General features: G+C 42.5%; 1 protein-coding gene across 3 annotated transcripts in view; it reads left to right on the forward strand.

Moving 5' to 3' along the window:
* The window catches only part of nol6 (nucleolar protein 6 (RNA-associated)), a 154,479-nt gene that overhangs the window by 113,767 nt on the left and 23,229 nt on the right, over nt 1-17,483 (forward strand). For 2 of the 3 annotated variants that reach the window (XM_041188986.1, XM_041188979.1), the window contains exons 24-25: nt 5,883-6,083; nt 10,998-11,099. In XM_041188986.1, the coding sequence (XP_041044920.1) occupies nt 5,883-6,083; nt 10,998-11,099 (303 nt within the window). Of the gene's footprint in view, nt 1-5,882; nt 6,084-10,997; nt 11,100-14,958; nt 15,073-17,483 lie in introns of those variants that run through there. The other variant, XM_041188995.1, reaches the window with a different exon arrangement.

Here is a 17,483-nt window from a genome sequence, read left to right on the forward strand (position 1 = left end):
CCTTCACTCCACATACTTCCCTATCCTGTTAACCTTTCACCCCCTTGTTTTTCAAGAATCTTTTCTAGTTTGGCCTTAAAAATATTCAAAGACTCTGCTTCCACTGCCTTTTAAAGAAGAGCGTTCCAAAGACACTCGATCCTCTGAGAGAAAAAATTTCTCCTCATCTCTGTCTTAAATAGGTGACCCCTTATTTTTTTAAATCGTGACCTCTAGTTCTAGATTCTCCCGCAAGAGGAAACATCCTCTCCACATCCACTCTGTCAAGAGCCCTCAGGATTTTAAGGTTTCAACCCAGTCGCCTCTTACTCTTCTAAACTCCCCTGAAGAACCAAGAATATAATCCTAACTTGTCCAACCTTTCCTCATAAGATAACCCGTCCATTCCTCATATCAGTCTAGTAAATCTTCTCTGAACTGTTTAATCCTTCCTTAAATAAGAAACCAATACTGTACACAGTATTCCTGATGTGATCTCACCGCAGCCCTGTATAACTGAAGCGTTATCTCCCTACTTTTGTAATCAATTCCCTTCACTGTAAACGATAACATTCTATTAGCTTGCCTAATTACTTACTGTACCTGCATACTAGCCTTTTGTGATTCATGCACTAGGATACCCGGATCCCCCTGAATCTGAGCTCTGCAACCTCTCACCATTTAGATAATATGCTTTTTTATTCTTCCTACAATTTCACATTTGCCCACATTATACTCCATTTACTAGATCTTTGCTCGCTCTACTTAATCTATCTATGTCACTTTGTAGCCTCCTTACATACTCTTCGCATCTTAGTTTCCTACCTAGCTTTGTGTCAGCAGCAAATTTAGCACCATACCTTCAGTCCCTTCACCCAAGTCATTTATATGAATTGTAAAAAGTTGAGGCCCCAGCACTGATCCCTGTGGCACACGACTTGTTACATCCTGCCTATCAGAAAAAGACCCATTTAAGGTTACTCTCTATTTCCTGTTAGCTAGCTAACGATTGTCTATCCTTTTCCCCCTACACCATACACATTCATTTTTCGCAATAACCTTTGATGCCACACCTTATCAAATGCCTTCTGGAAACCTAAGTACAGTACATCCATCGGTTTCCCTTTATCCACAACACATGCGAATCCTCCAGTAAATTGGTTCACAAAACCATGTTGACTCTGCCTGATTGCCTTGAATTTTTCTAAGTGCCCTGCTATAACATCTTTAATAATAACTTCTAACATTTCCACAATGACAGATGTTAAGCTAACTGGCCTGTCGTTTCCTGCTTTCTGTCTTGCTCCCTTTTTGAATAATGGAGTAACATTGACACATCTAGTGGAACCTTCCCTGACCCAAGGAGTTTTGGAAAATTAAAATCAATGCATCAACTATCTCACTAGCCACATCTTTCAAGATCATAGAATGAAGTCCATTAGAACTGGGGATTTGTCAGCCCACGGCTCCAACAATTTGCTAAAAACAAAACACTGCAGATGCTGGAAATCCAAAATACCTGGAAAAACTCAGCAGGTCTGGCAGCATCGGCGGAGAAGAACAAAGTTGCATTTCGAGTCCTCATGACCCTTCAACAAAACTAAGTGAAAATAGGAGAGGGGTGAAATATACGCTGGTTTAAGGTGGGGTGAGGGGAGAAGTGGTGGGGGGGCAGGGGGTGGGGTGTGCCAAAAGATGTCACAGACAAAAGAATACAGAGGTGTTGAAGGTGGTGATATTACCTAAAAGAATGTGTTAATTAAGAATGGATAGCAGGACACGCAAGGTATAGATAGCTCTAGTGGGGGTGGGGTGAAATAAGACTAAAAGGGCATAAAAGGTATAGATTTAAAAGTAATGGAAATAGATGGGAAAAGAAAAATCTATATAAATTATTGGAAAAACAAAAGGGAGGGGGAAGAAACTGAAAGGGGGTGGGGATGGAGGAGGGAGTTCAAGATCTTAAGTTGTTGAATTCAATATTCAGTCTGGAAGGCTGTAAAGTGCCTAGTCGGAAGATGAGGTGCTGTTCCTCCAGTTGGTGTTGAGCTTCACTGGAACAATACATCAAGCCAAGGACAGACATGTAGGCATGAGAGCAGGGTAATCACAGAATCGTTACAGTGCAGAAGAAGGCCATCTCGCCCATTGAGTTTGTACTGGCTCTCTGAAAGGGCATTCTGCCTCGTCCCAGTCCCCTGCCTTGCTCTTAATTTATTTTGGAATACCTCGATCAAATCTGCCTTCGCCGTTTTTTCAGGAAGTTCAAATGGTAAGCGACAGGGAGGTCTGGGTCATTCTTGCGGACAGACCGAAGGTGTTCTGCAATGCAGTCACCCAGTTTGCGTTTGGTCTCTCCAATGTAGAGGAAACCGCAATGGGAGCAACGAATGCAGTGGACTAAGTTGGGGGAAATGCAAGTGAAATGCTGCTTCACTTGAAAGGAGTGTTTGGGCCCTTGGACGGTGAGGAGAGAGGAAGTGAAGGGGCAGGTGTTGAATATTTTGCGTATGCATGGGGAGGTGCCGTAGGTGGGAGTTGAGGAGTAGGGGATGATGGAGGAGTGGACCAGGGTGTCACGGAGGGTTCTGGTTTACCACGCCGAGCAGAACGCTGCTGCTCCAAAGGGATACTTTTGCTCCAGTGGCCCGCAGCTTAGAGTCACCAACCTTTATTGCCTTCATCTCTTAGTCTATTCCCCACACCCCTTTTCCAGTTTGGAGCCTGTTTCTGTGCTCCTCCCTTTTTCCTTAACTGGGACCCGTTTCTGTCCCCTGTCCCCTGCCTCTGTTCCCTACCTGGGTCTTCTTTTTCAGATCTCTGCCTGTCATTTCTTCCCTTTTTGGGGCCTCTCCCTGTCCCCTGGCTAGGACATGAGCTTCCCAGTGGAGCTCTGCTCCTGGCCACCTGACCCAGGTTCTTGTGCTTTTTTTTAATATACGCTGATGCGCTGGACATGTCCTGGGCCTGAAGGACTTACAAATCGCAGAACTGTGCATTTGCAGCCACTCCCAGTTTGCATATGTTCGGAAAGTTTGAGGTCTGTTGGGGATTGAGGTTCCCAACCTGCGCTGTCCAAGGAGGCAAGTATAGTTTTCGTAACACTGTCCATGACATTCACAGAATCACAGAATCGTTACAGTGCAAAAGAAGGCCATCTCGCCCATTGAGTTTGCACTGGCTCTCTGAAAGGGCATTCTGCCTAGTCCCAGTCCCCTGCCTTGCTCTTAATTTATTTTGGAATACCTCGATCAAATCTGCCTTCGCCATTTTTTCAGGAAGTTCATTCCAGACTCTAACCAACCTTTGGGTGAAAATTTTTTTCCTCACATCACATTTACTCCTTTTGCCAATTATTCTGAATCTGTGCCCTCTAGCCCTTGATGTTCTCTTGAGTGGGAACAGTTTCTCATTATTTACCCTGTCCATACCCCTCAGGATCTTGAATACTTCTATCAAGGCTCCTCTCAGCCACCTTTTCTCAAAGGAAAAGAGTCTCAACCTCTCCTCATAGCTACAGCTCTTTATCCCTGGAATCATTCTTGTGATCTCCTCTGTATTCTCTTCAATGCCTTTACTTCCTTCCTCAAGTATGGCACCTAGAACTGGAAGCTGTTTTCAAGGTGAGGCCTAACTAGTGTCTTATACAAGTTCAACATGACCTCCTTACTCTTGTACTCTATGCCCCTATTAATAAAGCCTAAGATACTATATGCTTTATTAACCCCTCTCCCTCAATATGTCCTGCCACCTTCAATGACCTATGTACATATACACCGAGGTCCCTCTGTTCCTCCACCTCCTTCAGTGTCGCTCCCTTTATTTTATACTGTCTGACCATATTCTTCCTGCCAAAATGGATCACCTCACATTTCTGTTTATGGACCTTTTCTCGTTTATTCATGAAAGTAATGTCACCAGAGAATGAACAAAATACTCAGTGTGGCATCAAGTGGTAATTATCTTCTCATTATTGGCTCCTAAACTTAAAAGTTAATATCTAAACTTATTTTTTTTTTTATTCATTCAAGGGATGTGTACACATTGCTGCCACTGTTAATCGGTAATGGAGGGAGTGAATGTTTGTGGATGGGGTGCCGATCAATATTTGCTTCTGAATGAGGAATTTTAAAAAAAATATTCATTCGCGGGATGTGGGCTTCGCTGGCTGGGTCAGCATTTGTTGCCCACCTTTAATTGCCCTTGAGAAGGTGGCGATGAGCTGCCGTCTTGAACCGCTGCAGTCCATGTGCTGTAGGTATACCCTTAGTGCTGTTAGGAAGGGAGTTCCAGGATTTTGACCCAGTGGCAGTGAAGGAACGGCAATATATTTCCAAGTCAGGATGGTGAGTGTCTTGGAGGGCAACTTCCAGGTGGTGGTGCTCTCATTTATCTACTGCCCTTGTCCTTCTAGATGGTATTGGTTATGGGTTTGGAAGGTGCTGTCGAAGTAGCCTTGGTGAATTCCTGCAGTGCATCTTGTAGATGGTACACACTGCTGCCACAGTGCATTGGTAATGGAATGAATGTCATCCTGGAAAAAAATGAGGAAGGACTTTGGAGCCAAGGCAAGCTCAGTTCCAAATCTCTGGCAGGTGTCTCCAGGAGTACTAGATTGTACTTGCTGTCTTGACCAACTGCTGAGCACCTGGATAAAAGTTTATTTCGTAACTGAGTGAGCCACTGACTCTGTGAAGAGAGGGGAAAAAGCGGGAAACCCAGGAGTGCATACCCTTACTGGAAGACAGCCTGTACTTTTAAAAGTTAATGGAACTATTCCCTCCCTTTGTATACTTGAATAATCCAACTGTGTCCAGTCATGTTTGCTTTTTTTTTTAAATTGAGGCTAGATTGCCCTTCTCTATGGTGGTACCCTGCCTTCTCTCTCTCTCCTCATTTAACACTTCCTCACCCTTCCATGCATAATTGTTTTTCCAGGTTTTTTGTTTAGATCTCCCCCCCACCCCGCCGCTGGCTCTCTCCTCCTTCCTCCCACCCCCTACCCGCACCCCCCTGCTGACTTGGGATCCTGCTGCACTGCACTGTTCTCACCTGGCCTAAGTTGGAAGGTCGGGCGAGAAAGGTGCGACTGCATTTCAGGGCCAGTATCTAGGTGCCAGTACCAATCTGAGTGTGATTGCCACTGCACAGAAGATTTGGGCCATGGTGTTCTAAGGGTAGCAGATTATTAATAAATACATAAGCAAAATACTGTATACTGCATGTGGTTTGAACCTGAAATTAAAACAAAAACTGCTGGAAATACTCACTAGGTCGGGCAACACCTGTTAAGAGAGATGTGTTAAATGTTTCGGTTGATGAGCTTTCAGCAGAACTGGAAAAAGTCAAAGATGTGATAGTTTTTAATCAAGTACAGAGGCAGGAGAAGGTCTGAGGAGGAAATAGCAAAAAGGAAGATCTGGGATGAGGTGGAGAACTGGAGGAATTAAATGTTAAAAGGGAATATGGTACAAGACAAGGAAGGGTGGACCTGGTCAGCTAGTTATTTGACCTCGGTTGGAGCCTGATCCTGCCCTAAAGTATCTGTATATTATCTGCATGTTAGCACACTTTTCAGCAAGATGTCGATCAGCAGCCAGAGACCAAGATAAGTTTTCTTTCATGAGCACAAGGAAGCGGAATTGGGTGAATTATCCCTACTCTTCTGCCAGAACTGAAATCGGCTAACAGTACAAAAAAAGCAACAGTTTTACAGAGGTTTACTGATTTGAATGGTTGATTGTAAAATAGTTAAGGCTTGTTGTTGAATTACACTCTGACAATTTCATAGATCAGTGGTTTTCAAATGTGTCTGGGTGGAGACTTCCTACCATTCCGAAATAACACCCTATAAAAAGTCACACAGTTTACCAAGCAATTTTCTCTTTTTTTTTCTACATTAGATGGTATTCCGACCACCTTTAGACATTTATGATGTAATCATTCACCTGAATCCCAGACACATTCCAAGATATAGCGAAGCAGTTGACAGGCCGAAAGTAACGTACAGCAGAGGGACGTTAAGGGATGATGCGGCAGTCAAATTTTTTAAAATGCCAGTGGTGGACCATGATCCAGTACAGTATTATCTTCATGAACTGAGGGTGAGTATTTTGTGTTAATGGTGTAATGAATAGTAATTATCCTCCTTGATAACTGTTTCTTGGGGTTCAACTTGTCGTTAACCCTAAGGATCTTGAGCACCTCAATAAGTTTCCTTCCCAGAATTCTCTTTGGATTAAGAAAACATAATTTAAATTTTCTAATATACAATTTAAGCCACAACCATCAAGTAATCATTTGTACCTTTTATTTTACATATATATGTATGTATGATATATAAATATCTGACACATAGGGCCAGAGTTTCCCTGGAGTGGCAACTGCTGCACCTTCCTCACCTGACCTTCTGACTCAGGCCTGGCGAGAAATGTGTAGGCTAGCTATTCAGGACTCTCTCAGTTGAGCTCAGTAGAGTTGGGAGAAAGGAAGCTACGCCCTTTTTTTTTTTTTTACAGCACTAGCTGCCCTAAAGCAAAAGTCCAGCTATTTCAGAAGTCAGGGATATTATAACTGTGTAAGGTAAGTGGGTAGGATGGTCGGGTAGTCAATGGCATGGGGTGGAGGGTGGTTGGGTGGTGTTCCAGATGGTCAGTAGTGGGAGGTCAGGTAGTCACTAGGGGGGATTAGGTAGCTGTGGGGCTAGGGAAGCTGGGGTGTGTTCAGGATTGTTGGGAAGGTAGCTGGGGACTCCAGTGGGCTGGGTTGTGTCAGTACTATAGTTACCCATGGGTTAGAAGTGGTTTTAATTCTAACTTTTTCTGGGTAATTATTCCTGTAAGACAGTCGGAATCATCTGAAGTCTGCGATTTAAATCGGAGCATTGGCTGTTTCCCAGTGCGGGGTAATTGCCAAATGGAAGCTTGAGCTCCCTGGGCAATTCCCATGCAATCCTTACATGGAGACCTTCAGAGTGGGGTCCTTCAGCACATCTTTGGTGTACCTCCCGAGCACAACGCCCTGGAGATCGGAAGTTATGACCCATAGTGTATTTATGATTTATATCTGCAGATAACATTGACGTTTTATACAAAAGCAAAGTATTGTGGATGCTGGAAATCTGAAATATAAATAGAAAATTATGAAAATCCTCAGCAGGCTAGGCAACATTTGTGTAATTTACAGCAGCAATTTTTGGTTTTCCAGTACCATTGTTCCTGCTTATTTCCACTGCTAGGGAGTCTGCCCAGCAACTTCCTTGGTATCTGCAATCGGTGACCTCATTTTCTTCCTGTCCCTGACCTCTTGTAGGTATTTCTCTTCCACTCTGTACCTTTTTCATTTTTGCTGCCCTACTGGTCTTCCACACTTTTTTCATGTTCACCATTCCCATTTCAACGTCGGAAGTTCTTCAGTATTAACAGGAAGTATATTGATTTATTGCATTTGTCAACAGGGGTGAATTAAACTAAATGTGGAATTAGAATCTAGTTTAACAACTACATTAAAAGTGCCAAAGTAGGTCAGTGCCTAGCACACGAAAATAGGCACTGATTGTAAAAGCTACCATGGTACTCCAATCTCACAATGCTTCATGACCAACAAGGTTATGCAAAATGTGTGAGGGGCTTGGGTCTTACATATAGCTCTAATAAGAATATTGAGCGATGTTATAGAAATAGCAACTTAAAATACACATACTAACTTGGAGAACTTGTTTTGATATGAGTGGTTTGCTTTCTCATTCTATTAATTATACCCCATGTGCGAGCAGTGACATGTTCAAGAGGCTCCACTCAATAAGCCGCTTGCAGGCTTTTTGCCCAGGAGTAACCCAGCCAGCTTTAGTCACTGCTGGCAGCAATGTAACCAGTTTCTGTTTTGTTTAATCTATTCATTCACGGGATGTGGGCTTTTCTGACTGGGCCAGCATTTATTGCCCATCCGTAGTTGCCCTTGAGATGGCGGTGGGGAGCTGCCTTTTTGAACCGCTGCAGTCCCTGTGGTGTAGGTACACCCACAATGCTGTTAGGGAGAGAGTTCCAGGATTTTGACCCAGCGACAGTAAAAGAACGGCGATATATTTCCAAGTCAGGATGGTGAGTGACTTGGATGGGAACTTCCAGGTGGTGGTGTTCCCATCTACCTGCTGCCCTTGCCCTTCTAGGTGGTTGTGGTGGTGGGTTTGGAAGGTACTGTCGAAGGAGCCTTGGTGAATTTCTGCAGTGCATCTTGTAGATAGTGCACACTGCTGCTGCTGTGCGTTGGTGGTGGAGGGAATGAGTGTTTGTGGATGTGATGCTAATCAAGCAGACTGCTTTGTCCTGGATGGTGTCAAGCTTCTTTAGTGTTGTGGGAGCTGTAATCATCCAGGCAAGTGGGAAGTTTTCCTTCACGCTCCTGACTTGTGCCTTGTAAATGGTGGACAGGGTTTGGGGAGTCAGGAGGTGAGTTACTCATTGCACAATTCCTAGCCCCTGATATGCCCATGTAGCCCCAGTATTTACATGGCTAGTCCAGTTCAGTTTCGGGTCAGTGGTAACCCCCAGGATGTTGATAGTTGGTGGGGGGGGGGGTGTTCAGTGATGCTAATGCCATTGAACGTCATGAGACGATGGTTAGATTCTCTCTTCTTGGAAATGGTCATTGCCTGGCACTTGTGTGGCATGAATATTACTTGCCACTTTTCAGCCCAAGCCTGGATATTGTCCAAGTCTTGCTGCATTTGGACATGGACTACTTCAGTGTCTGAGGAGCTGCGAAGGATGCTGAACATTGTGCAATCATCAGCGAACACCCCCACTTCTGACCTTATGGCGGAAGGAAGGTCATTAATGAAGCAGCTGAAGATGGTTGGGTGAGGACACTACCCTGGGAAATTCCTGCAGTGATGTCCTGGGACTGAGATCACTGACCTCCAACAGCCACAACTATCTTCCTTTGTGCTAGGTATGAATCCAAACAGTGGAGAGTTTTTCCCCTGATTCCCATTGACTCCAGTTTTGCTAGAGCTCCTTAATGCCACACTCTGTCAAATGCGACCTTGATGTCAAGGGCAGTCACTCTCACCTTAACTTTTATAGGTGAAGAACTTTTCTTCTCCTAAGATCTTGCTCTATAAGTATGTTGTTCTTTTGCTGTGGTTGATGTAATCAGGACAAATTTGCCCTTTCATTCTACTTATGTCAACCAGTTCTGCCAAAAACATTAACCTTTCAGTAATTTACTTTATTTTTTCAGGACCTTGTGAACAAAATGGCTGTCATTTTTTGTATAATATAACATTCACTTTGTTTCAAAGTTTTTCACTGTGTGAACTCGGAGACGTAGTAAGCACTATATTATTGTGCTTTAGAGTCATATGACAAGCCATTGATTCAAGCTATTGAGGCTGGGGATTGTGCGTTTAAAACATCTCTATAGCATAACATAAAGCAAGATCCTAGGAGAAAAAAAATTCTTCATCAATAAAATAAAAGCTACATTGTTACATTGCTGCCAACAGTAACTAAAGCTGGCTGGGTTACTCCTGGGCACTAACCCACAAGCAGCACAATGAGTTTTGAAACAGTATACATTAGACTTGGATGACGGAATTGAATGTACTATCGCCAAGTTTGCTTGGGAAGACAAGTGGTGAGGAAGACACAGTCTGCCGAGGTATAAAGACAAGTTAAGTGAGTGGGCAAAAACTTTGTAGGAAAATGTGAGGCTATTTACTTTGACGGGAAGAATAGAGGAGCTGAATATTATTTAAATGGAGAAAGACTGCAGAAAGCTGCAGCACAGAGGGTTTTGGGGATCCTTGTGCATAAATCGCAAAATGCTAGCATACAAGTTTGGCAGGTAATAGGGAAGGCAAATGGAATGTTAGCCTTTATTTCAAAGGGAATGGAGTATAAAAATTGGGAAGTCTTGCTAAAACTATACAATGCTCTAGTTAGACCACACCTACAATACTGTGAGCGGTTTTGGTCCCCTTATCTAAGGAAGGATATACTGGCATAGGAGGCAGTCCAGAGAAGGTTCACTGGGTTGATCCTGGGTATGGAGGCATTTTCTTATGAGGAGAAGTCGAGTCGCTTGGGCCTGTACTCATTGGAGTTTAGAAGAATGAGAGGTGACCTTACTGAAACATATAAAATTCTTAGTGGGGGGCTTGACAAGGTAGGTGCTGAGAGGCTGTTTTCCCCTTGTGGGAGAGTCTAGGATCAGAGCACATAATCTCAGAGTAAGGGGTCACCTATTTAAGACAGAGATGAGGAGGAATTTCTTCACTAAGGGTAATGAATCTGTGGAATTCTTTATCGCAGAAGGCTTTAGAGGCTGGTTTGTTAAGTATATTCAAAGCTGAGATAGACAGATTTTTAATCAGTAAGGGAATCGAGGGCTATGGGGAAAAGTCAAGAAGTGGAGTGGAGGATTATCAGATGAGCCATCATCTCATTGACTGATGGAGCAGACCTGATGGGCCGAATGGCCTACTCCTGCTCCTATGTCTTAGGCTCTTATGGTCATCTGATGTCTATCCGATCATGGGATTGGAGATCTTGCTTACTTTTACATTAAAAAGGAAAAAGAATGCTGTCTGTTCCAAAACCACATTATGTTTGGAGAGAGCATTTCAAGCTGTTTAACATAAGGGTGAAGTACCAGTTGGTTCAAGTTTATTTATGGTTGAGATGGAAGAAATTTAAAGTAATATTTTGATATGATGCATATCGATTTGAGTGTGGTGATTATTCATTCTCTCCTCCCCTACCTATTCTGTGTATTTGTACCAATATATTAAACAGGCCTAAACGCTGATAGCAGTTTAGGTACAGTGTCTAGTTCTTAGAGCATTTTAATGTCAACAGTTTGCTAAATAAATTTGCCCTTCTCAGTTACAGTACTTGTCCTGTAATTCTCTTTAGTTCGGACTTGGAATCTAGTGCCATTACTAGTCAAATATTGATTGTTTGAACATTTGTTTTGAGACAGTTCTTGATTAATTGCAGTGATTGCTTCTGTTACAGAGCGCTTTTGGAGAGTTTGCACTGTTTTTCTATGATACCCATGGCGGAAGTTTGATTGCTGTGCTTTGGAAGCCTCAGGCTTTTACACCTCAGCCTTTTAAGGTATGAATGGCAGAACAATTTTGGAATTGTTGAACAAAATTGAAGAATGTAATTGCATTGCTATTGGTACAGTTCAAATTCCATATTTATCAAATTTTAGTTCAGAACAAGATGGTGCCAAATCTTGTAAAGCTTTTTTAGTACCAATGGTCATTTCTCATGAACCCATACACTTCTTTATTATGACCTGTAGCTGGGTCAGGACATACCATTGCAGTTCTACTTTTAATTGGCAGGAAGGCCATCTGGTAGGCTAACTGTAATGTGAATTGGGAGTTTCTCAGAAAATGAATAATACAGATAAGCTTTCTCTGAAGCTGAAGATAAAAGGAGCTTCATTATGTGGGAATAAAATCATCCCCCCACTTCCTTAGTTCCTGTTGAACATTAGTCTTTTTGCCAAGCCCCCCCCCCCCCCAACTGCATATGCTTACTGATGTTTCACTGCTCAGGTACCCCTTCGCACTAATTGTGCTTATAGACTGCACCCTGCAATGAGTGTCCTTGCTAAATCTCCCTCTAACAGATAATTATCAACTGCACCCTCACTGATCATGTTCACTAAAAACACCCCATCCCAATGACTTTGTTAACTGGCTGTCTGCATGAGATTTTTGTAATAGAATCACTGAAGAGTTCATTAGAACCAGAGGTGGGGGAGATGGTGGCGTAGTGTAATATCACTGGACTAGAAATCCAGAGGTCCAGGCTAATGCTCTGGGGACATGGGTTCAAATTCCATATTAAATTCAATTAATAAAACCATGAAACCACCATCGATTGTTGTAAAATCCCATCTGGTATACTAATGTCCTGAAGGGAAGGCAATTGCCATCCTTACTTGGTTAGGCCTACATGTGACTTCAGACCCACAGCAATGTGGTTGACTCTTAACAGCTTTCTGAATTGACCTAGCAAGCTACTCAGTTCAAGGGCAATTAGAGATGGGCAAAGAATGCTGGCCTTGCCAGTGACACTCACGTCCCATGAAAGAATTTTAAAAAATTATGGCACAGAAGGAGGCCATTTGGTCCATTGTGTACCAGAACACCAGAAGCTCCTTTCATTACTGAATGGTAGTCCTATCCATCCTAATCGCCTACGGAGCAAGAATTTTTTTCAACTTCTCCAGTGTATATGTTTTAATATATGGAGGCCAAAACTGTTTATGGAACTCCAAGTGGGGTCTAACCAAAGGGTTTTTACAATGTTACAATTGAGAGGTTTTGGGACTGTGTCTTTAATTTAAGATAAAATAAAAAGACTCATGTTACCAGTTCTGAAATCTGTTTGACAGCAAGCCTGGATGGTTTGATTATTAGAAGTTAAAGAGGCCCAAAGTTGCAAGATATTTACACTTGGAGACAATGGCAGCAGCCTGTGTGCTAATGGTAGACGGACCTGAGTGTTCAAAGTCCTAGATAAATGTTGAGACTGTCAGGTTAAGAGTTGTGCTTTAAGCTGTCCATTTGTTTCACGATAAGACAGTTGGGGTCTCAAGGGGATAGCTAATCATTTCTACCTGGATACAAGGCCCACGTGATTCATATTGCCATGAGAGGAGAAGGGACTAAGATGTCCCTGAAAACTCACAAAGTTAGTTTGCCAGGATCCAAGAGAGGGAGAGCAGCTATCAGCAGCAAGTCGCTGTGGTTTACTGCGCTGACATGTGTTGGGAGCGTGAACTCGGATTGAAAAGACTGAATTCATGGGGAGCTAAAACAAGGCTGGCAGATTCGTCTAGGTTGCAGCAGAGGAAGACCCACGGTGGGGTGGGAACCCTAAGTTCTAAGATTAGAAGTTCCTAGGCTAAGCATGACCTCGCGAGCAGGGATCAGTGCTGGGACCTTTGCTGTTTGTAGTGTATGTAAATGATTTGGAGGAAATGTAACTGGGCTAATTAATAAGTTTGCAGATGACACTAAGGTTGGAGGAGTTGCAGCTAGTAAAGAGGATTGTCAAAGGATGCAACGGGATATAGATCAGTTGGAGACTTGGGCGGAGAAATGGCAGATGGAGTTTAATCTGGACAAATGCGAGGTATTGCGAGGTATTTTGGAAGGTCAAATACAGTTAGGAATTACACAGTAAATGGCAGAACGCTTAAGTGCATCGACGGGCAGAGGGATCTGGGTGTACAGGTCCACAGGTCACTGAAAGTGGCAATGCAGGTGGATAAGGTAGTCAAGGAAGGCATATGGCATGCTTGCCTTCGTCGGTAGGGGCATTGAGTATAAAAGCTGGGAAGTCATGCTGCAGCTGTATAGAACCTTAGTTAGGCCGTACTTGGAATATTGAGTGCAATTCTGGTCGCCACATTACCAGAAGGATACAGAGGAGGTTAACCAGAATGCTGCCTGGTCTGGAGGTTATTAGCTATGAGGAGAGTTTGGAGAAACGCGGATTGCTCTCACTAAAGTGACGGAGATTGAGGGGTGACTTGATAGAAGTTTACAAAATTGAGTGGCAGAGTAGATAGTCAGAAGTCTTTTCCCAGGGTGGAAGAGTCAATTACTAGGGGACATAGATTTAAGGTGAGAGGAGAAAATTGTGGAGGAGATGTGTGGGGCAAGTTTTTTACGCAGAGGGTAGTGAGTGTCTGGAATTCGCTGCCAGAGGAGGTGGTGGAAGCAGGTACGATAGTGGTGTTGCAGCTTGACAAATACATGAATAGGATGGGAATAGAGGAATACGGACCTCGGAAGTGCAAAATATTGTAGTTTGACAGGCAATATGATTGGCGCAGGTTTGGAGGGCTGAAGGGCTTGGTCCTGTGCTGTACTTTTTCTTTGTTCTTTGAGCTAAGATTCACCTTGGACTGGTTCTGAGAGAATTGAATGTCTCCTTAAGGGACAGTGTAAAGTAAAATTGAAGTTTACTTTCGGTTATGTTAAAAGAAAAAGGAGACAGTTCTGCTTGTGGTTCAAAGTAAAGTTGCTGACCAAGACAGTGTTTAATCAAGAGTGCCTTTAGTCTTTTATTGCAGTGAAAGTCGTAAGGCGTCAAATCTTGTCCTCTCGTCCTTTCAGCTGTTAACTGGAAGTTCAAATTTATTTTTAAAAGTTATCAGTCTCTATGGAGATCATAACAACAAATTTAACATAACTATTTTTCTCTTCAATTCTTTCCCTCTAGAAATGAATTCCATGCATTGTTTGTCTTTTTATGGCTTTGTGATTTGCCTTCTATTCTGTTATCCCAGTTAGACAGTTATTTTCTAAGGAGTATCTGATCATCTTCAAATCAAAAAGTGCTCCCTCGCTCTTGCCAATATTGATGTTCATTTCGCAATTACACATCCATTTGCCAAGTTCATTATTGCTCCCTGTACCTTGTTATTGTCTTCTGTATTAACTGCAACGCCCAATTTGGGGTCATCCACAAATTTTGAAATTATGCTTCTGATTTCTGAGTCCAAATCATTTTGTGTAAGTGGTGAACAGGAGTGTCCACTTATCCTTGTGGAACAATACTTCAGTCAGTTGCTATTCTGAGTAACTATTTTTAACTTCTACTCTTTGTTTTCTGATTTTGAAGCCAGTCTTGATTCTGCTGCTTGCCCCCTGACTACACACATTCTGAATGTAGTCATGAGTCCATTATTCTGCACCTTATTGAAAGCCTTTTGGAAATCCAAATTTGTTACATCTACCGCATTACTCTTATCTACCCTTTCTCTTACTATGTCAATGAATTCACTAAAGTTGATGAAGCATGACCTTCCCTTTAGGAATTTGTGTTGACTGCTGTTTATTACATTTTCTTTTTCTAGATTATTTCTGTTACAATTGATTAAGGATCCCATTACCAACCCTACCGTCAACAAGCTACTTATCTATTGTTATGTTTTCCTTTTTAGATAGGAATCATATTTAATCAGGAAATGAACTGATGTGCCTTTGAAACATATCCTATGTGATCCTGCTTTTTAATCTCTTACGTACTGAATCAAGGAATACAGAACACACTGATTGATTAGGCACGGGCAAAAATCAACTTTGTCAAACCTCCTTTGTGAAAACTGATGTAAAGATATCCTGATGTTCTGTTAAGGTTTTACCCAATATATGCCCTTGCTCATTGATATTCTTTCTACTGTTTACATAGTTGTTCAATCATCTGGTTCCTCCTTGTTGGTTGCTATGGTTTATGCCTCCATTTGTTCTGTAATATTGCTATTAGCTATTCTTAGTTTCTTTCATCAGAATCCCAATCCTCACTTTTTTTTTTGATTCCTTGGACCTTCTAGAATATTTGCTTAATTTGTATTTCACTTAAGTTGCTTATAAAACATTATGGCTTAGATCTTGCTTCATTTTTCGTAAAAATAAAATGGAATGTACTTCCCCTTAACAACTTGTATTTATATAGCACCTTTAACATAATGAGACACCCCAAGAAGCTTCAAGGAGCATTGTAAAGCAAAGTATGACATTGAGCTACATGAGTTATTAGGTCAGCTGGCCAAAAGAGACCAAAGAGGTATTAAGGAGCATCTTAAAGGAGGAAAGCACAGTGGAGAGCTGTAGGGACCTAGGCAATTGGAGGCCACCAATGGTGGAGCAATTAAAACTAGAAATGCACAAGGGGCCAGAATTAGCAGATAGCTTGGAGTGTTGTGGGGCTGGAGGAGATTACAGAGATAGGGAGGGGGAGACCATGTAGTGATTTGAAAACAAGGATAAGAATTTTAAAATCAAGGTGTTGCTTAAACAGGAGCCAATGCTGGTTAACAAGCGCAGGTTGATAGGTGAACAGGACTTGCTGTGATGACCTGGGCAGCAGAATTTTGGGTGCCTTCAATTTTTTGAAGGGGAGAGTGCGGGAGACCAGACATAAGTGTGTTGGAATAGTCGAACCTAGAGGTAACAAAGGCATGAATGAGGGTTTCAGCAGCTATGACGGGTAAAATTGAGCAGTGTTAGGGAGGTGGAAATAGGCAGCCTTAGTGATGACAGGAATATGAGGTTGGAAGTTTATCTTGGGATCTAATGTGATACCAAGGTTGCAAACAGACTGGTTTAATGTCAGAATGTTGTCAGGGAGAGGGGTAGCAAGGGAACAAGGTTTGGAGCAGGGACCAAAAACTATGGCTTCAGCCTTTCTAGTATTTAATTGGAGGAAATCTCTTAATCCAGTTCTGGATGTTGGATAAACAGCCTGGTAGTTTAGCAACAATGAAGGAAAAAGACATTTTGTCAAAGCTTTTCGTCTTGCATTCATCAGAACAATCGCAAGAATACCAATGCCAGTGGAAGCAAAAATTTTATGCTATATGAGAAGGGAGTGCTGATCAGTTGGCAATTGCACTCTGATTGGTAGAGGTGTGGCCGTGGTGCATTCTTGATGGCAACACCTCTACCAATCAGAATCCACTTGCCAACCAATCAGCATTCTCTTCTCATACAGTATAAAGTTGTTGCTTCCTCTGGCATTGGTATTCTTGCAATTGACCCGATGAGTGCAAGATGAAAAGCTTCGACAAAATATCTTTTTTCAGCAATACTCAAGTGCTGTTCTACCAAATGACTAACATTGAAGGGGTCGAGAGAGATGGTGGTGAGGTTGAGCCAAGTGCTGTCAGCACATTTTTGAAAATCAAATTTGTGCCTTCAGATATCATCAAGGGGTAGCATGTAGATGAGGAATAGGAGGGGACCAAGGAATGATCCTTGGGAGACACCAGAAGTAACTGTGCAGGAGCAGGAAAAGAAGCCATTGCACCCTCCTGCATACTGATATGATCTTGAGGGAGACTATTAACTTATAAAAAGAAATTTGAGCTCCCAGTTATTAATTAGAAGAATTATGGCACAAGGTTTCACATTTTAAACAAAAATCTTTACTGTACAGGAGTTAAACAAAGCAATTACTACAAACTTAACATTCATTTTCATGTATTTCATGAACACTTGTACTTACAAAAATCTCAGTTCCATTACTATTTCCACCCAAGAGTTCCCCTATACTTTGCAGGATCTTGGAGGTTCCTTCACTTCTCCTGAAATCAAACCAAAATGTGCCTCTGTTTTCAGGAATTCACTTTGATTCTCCTCAGTATTCCTGCTATTCTGCGAGGTATAAAAGTTCTTGGGTCCTTTCACTAGCATCCAACTAGGCAACCCTCCAACTATCCTTAAGCACCTCACAATGGTGGACACGCCAGCTTAAGCATGGGCATCAGTACTTACTTTGCTCCGTGATTCCAAAATCAGAAAACATCCTTGGTTTCTGATACCCTCTGCTGCTGGCCTACAGCTCCTGGCAAATTCTCCTTCCCTGCTTCTCAAAGCTGCCCCCAGGCTCTAACTGATTACTCCTGAGAGGAAAAAAACACCCTGCAATCTACCCACATGGCAACGTGGCACACCCGGGATGTCCCAG

Source organism: Carcharodon carcharias, chromosome 1, assembly GCF_017639515.1.
Source record: "Carcharodon carcharias isolate sCarCar2 chromosome 1, sCarCar2.pri, whole genome shotgun sequence".
Lineage (NCBI taxonomy): Eukaryota > Metazoa > Chordata > Chondrichthyes > Lamniformes > Lamnidae > Carcharodon > Carcharodon carcharias.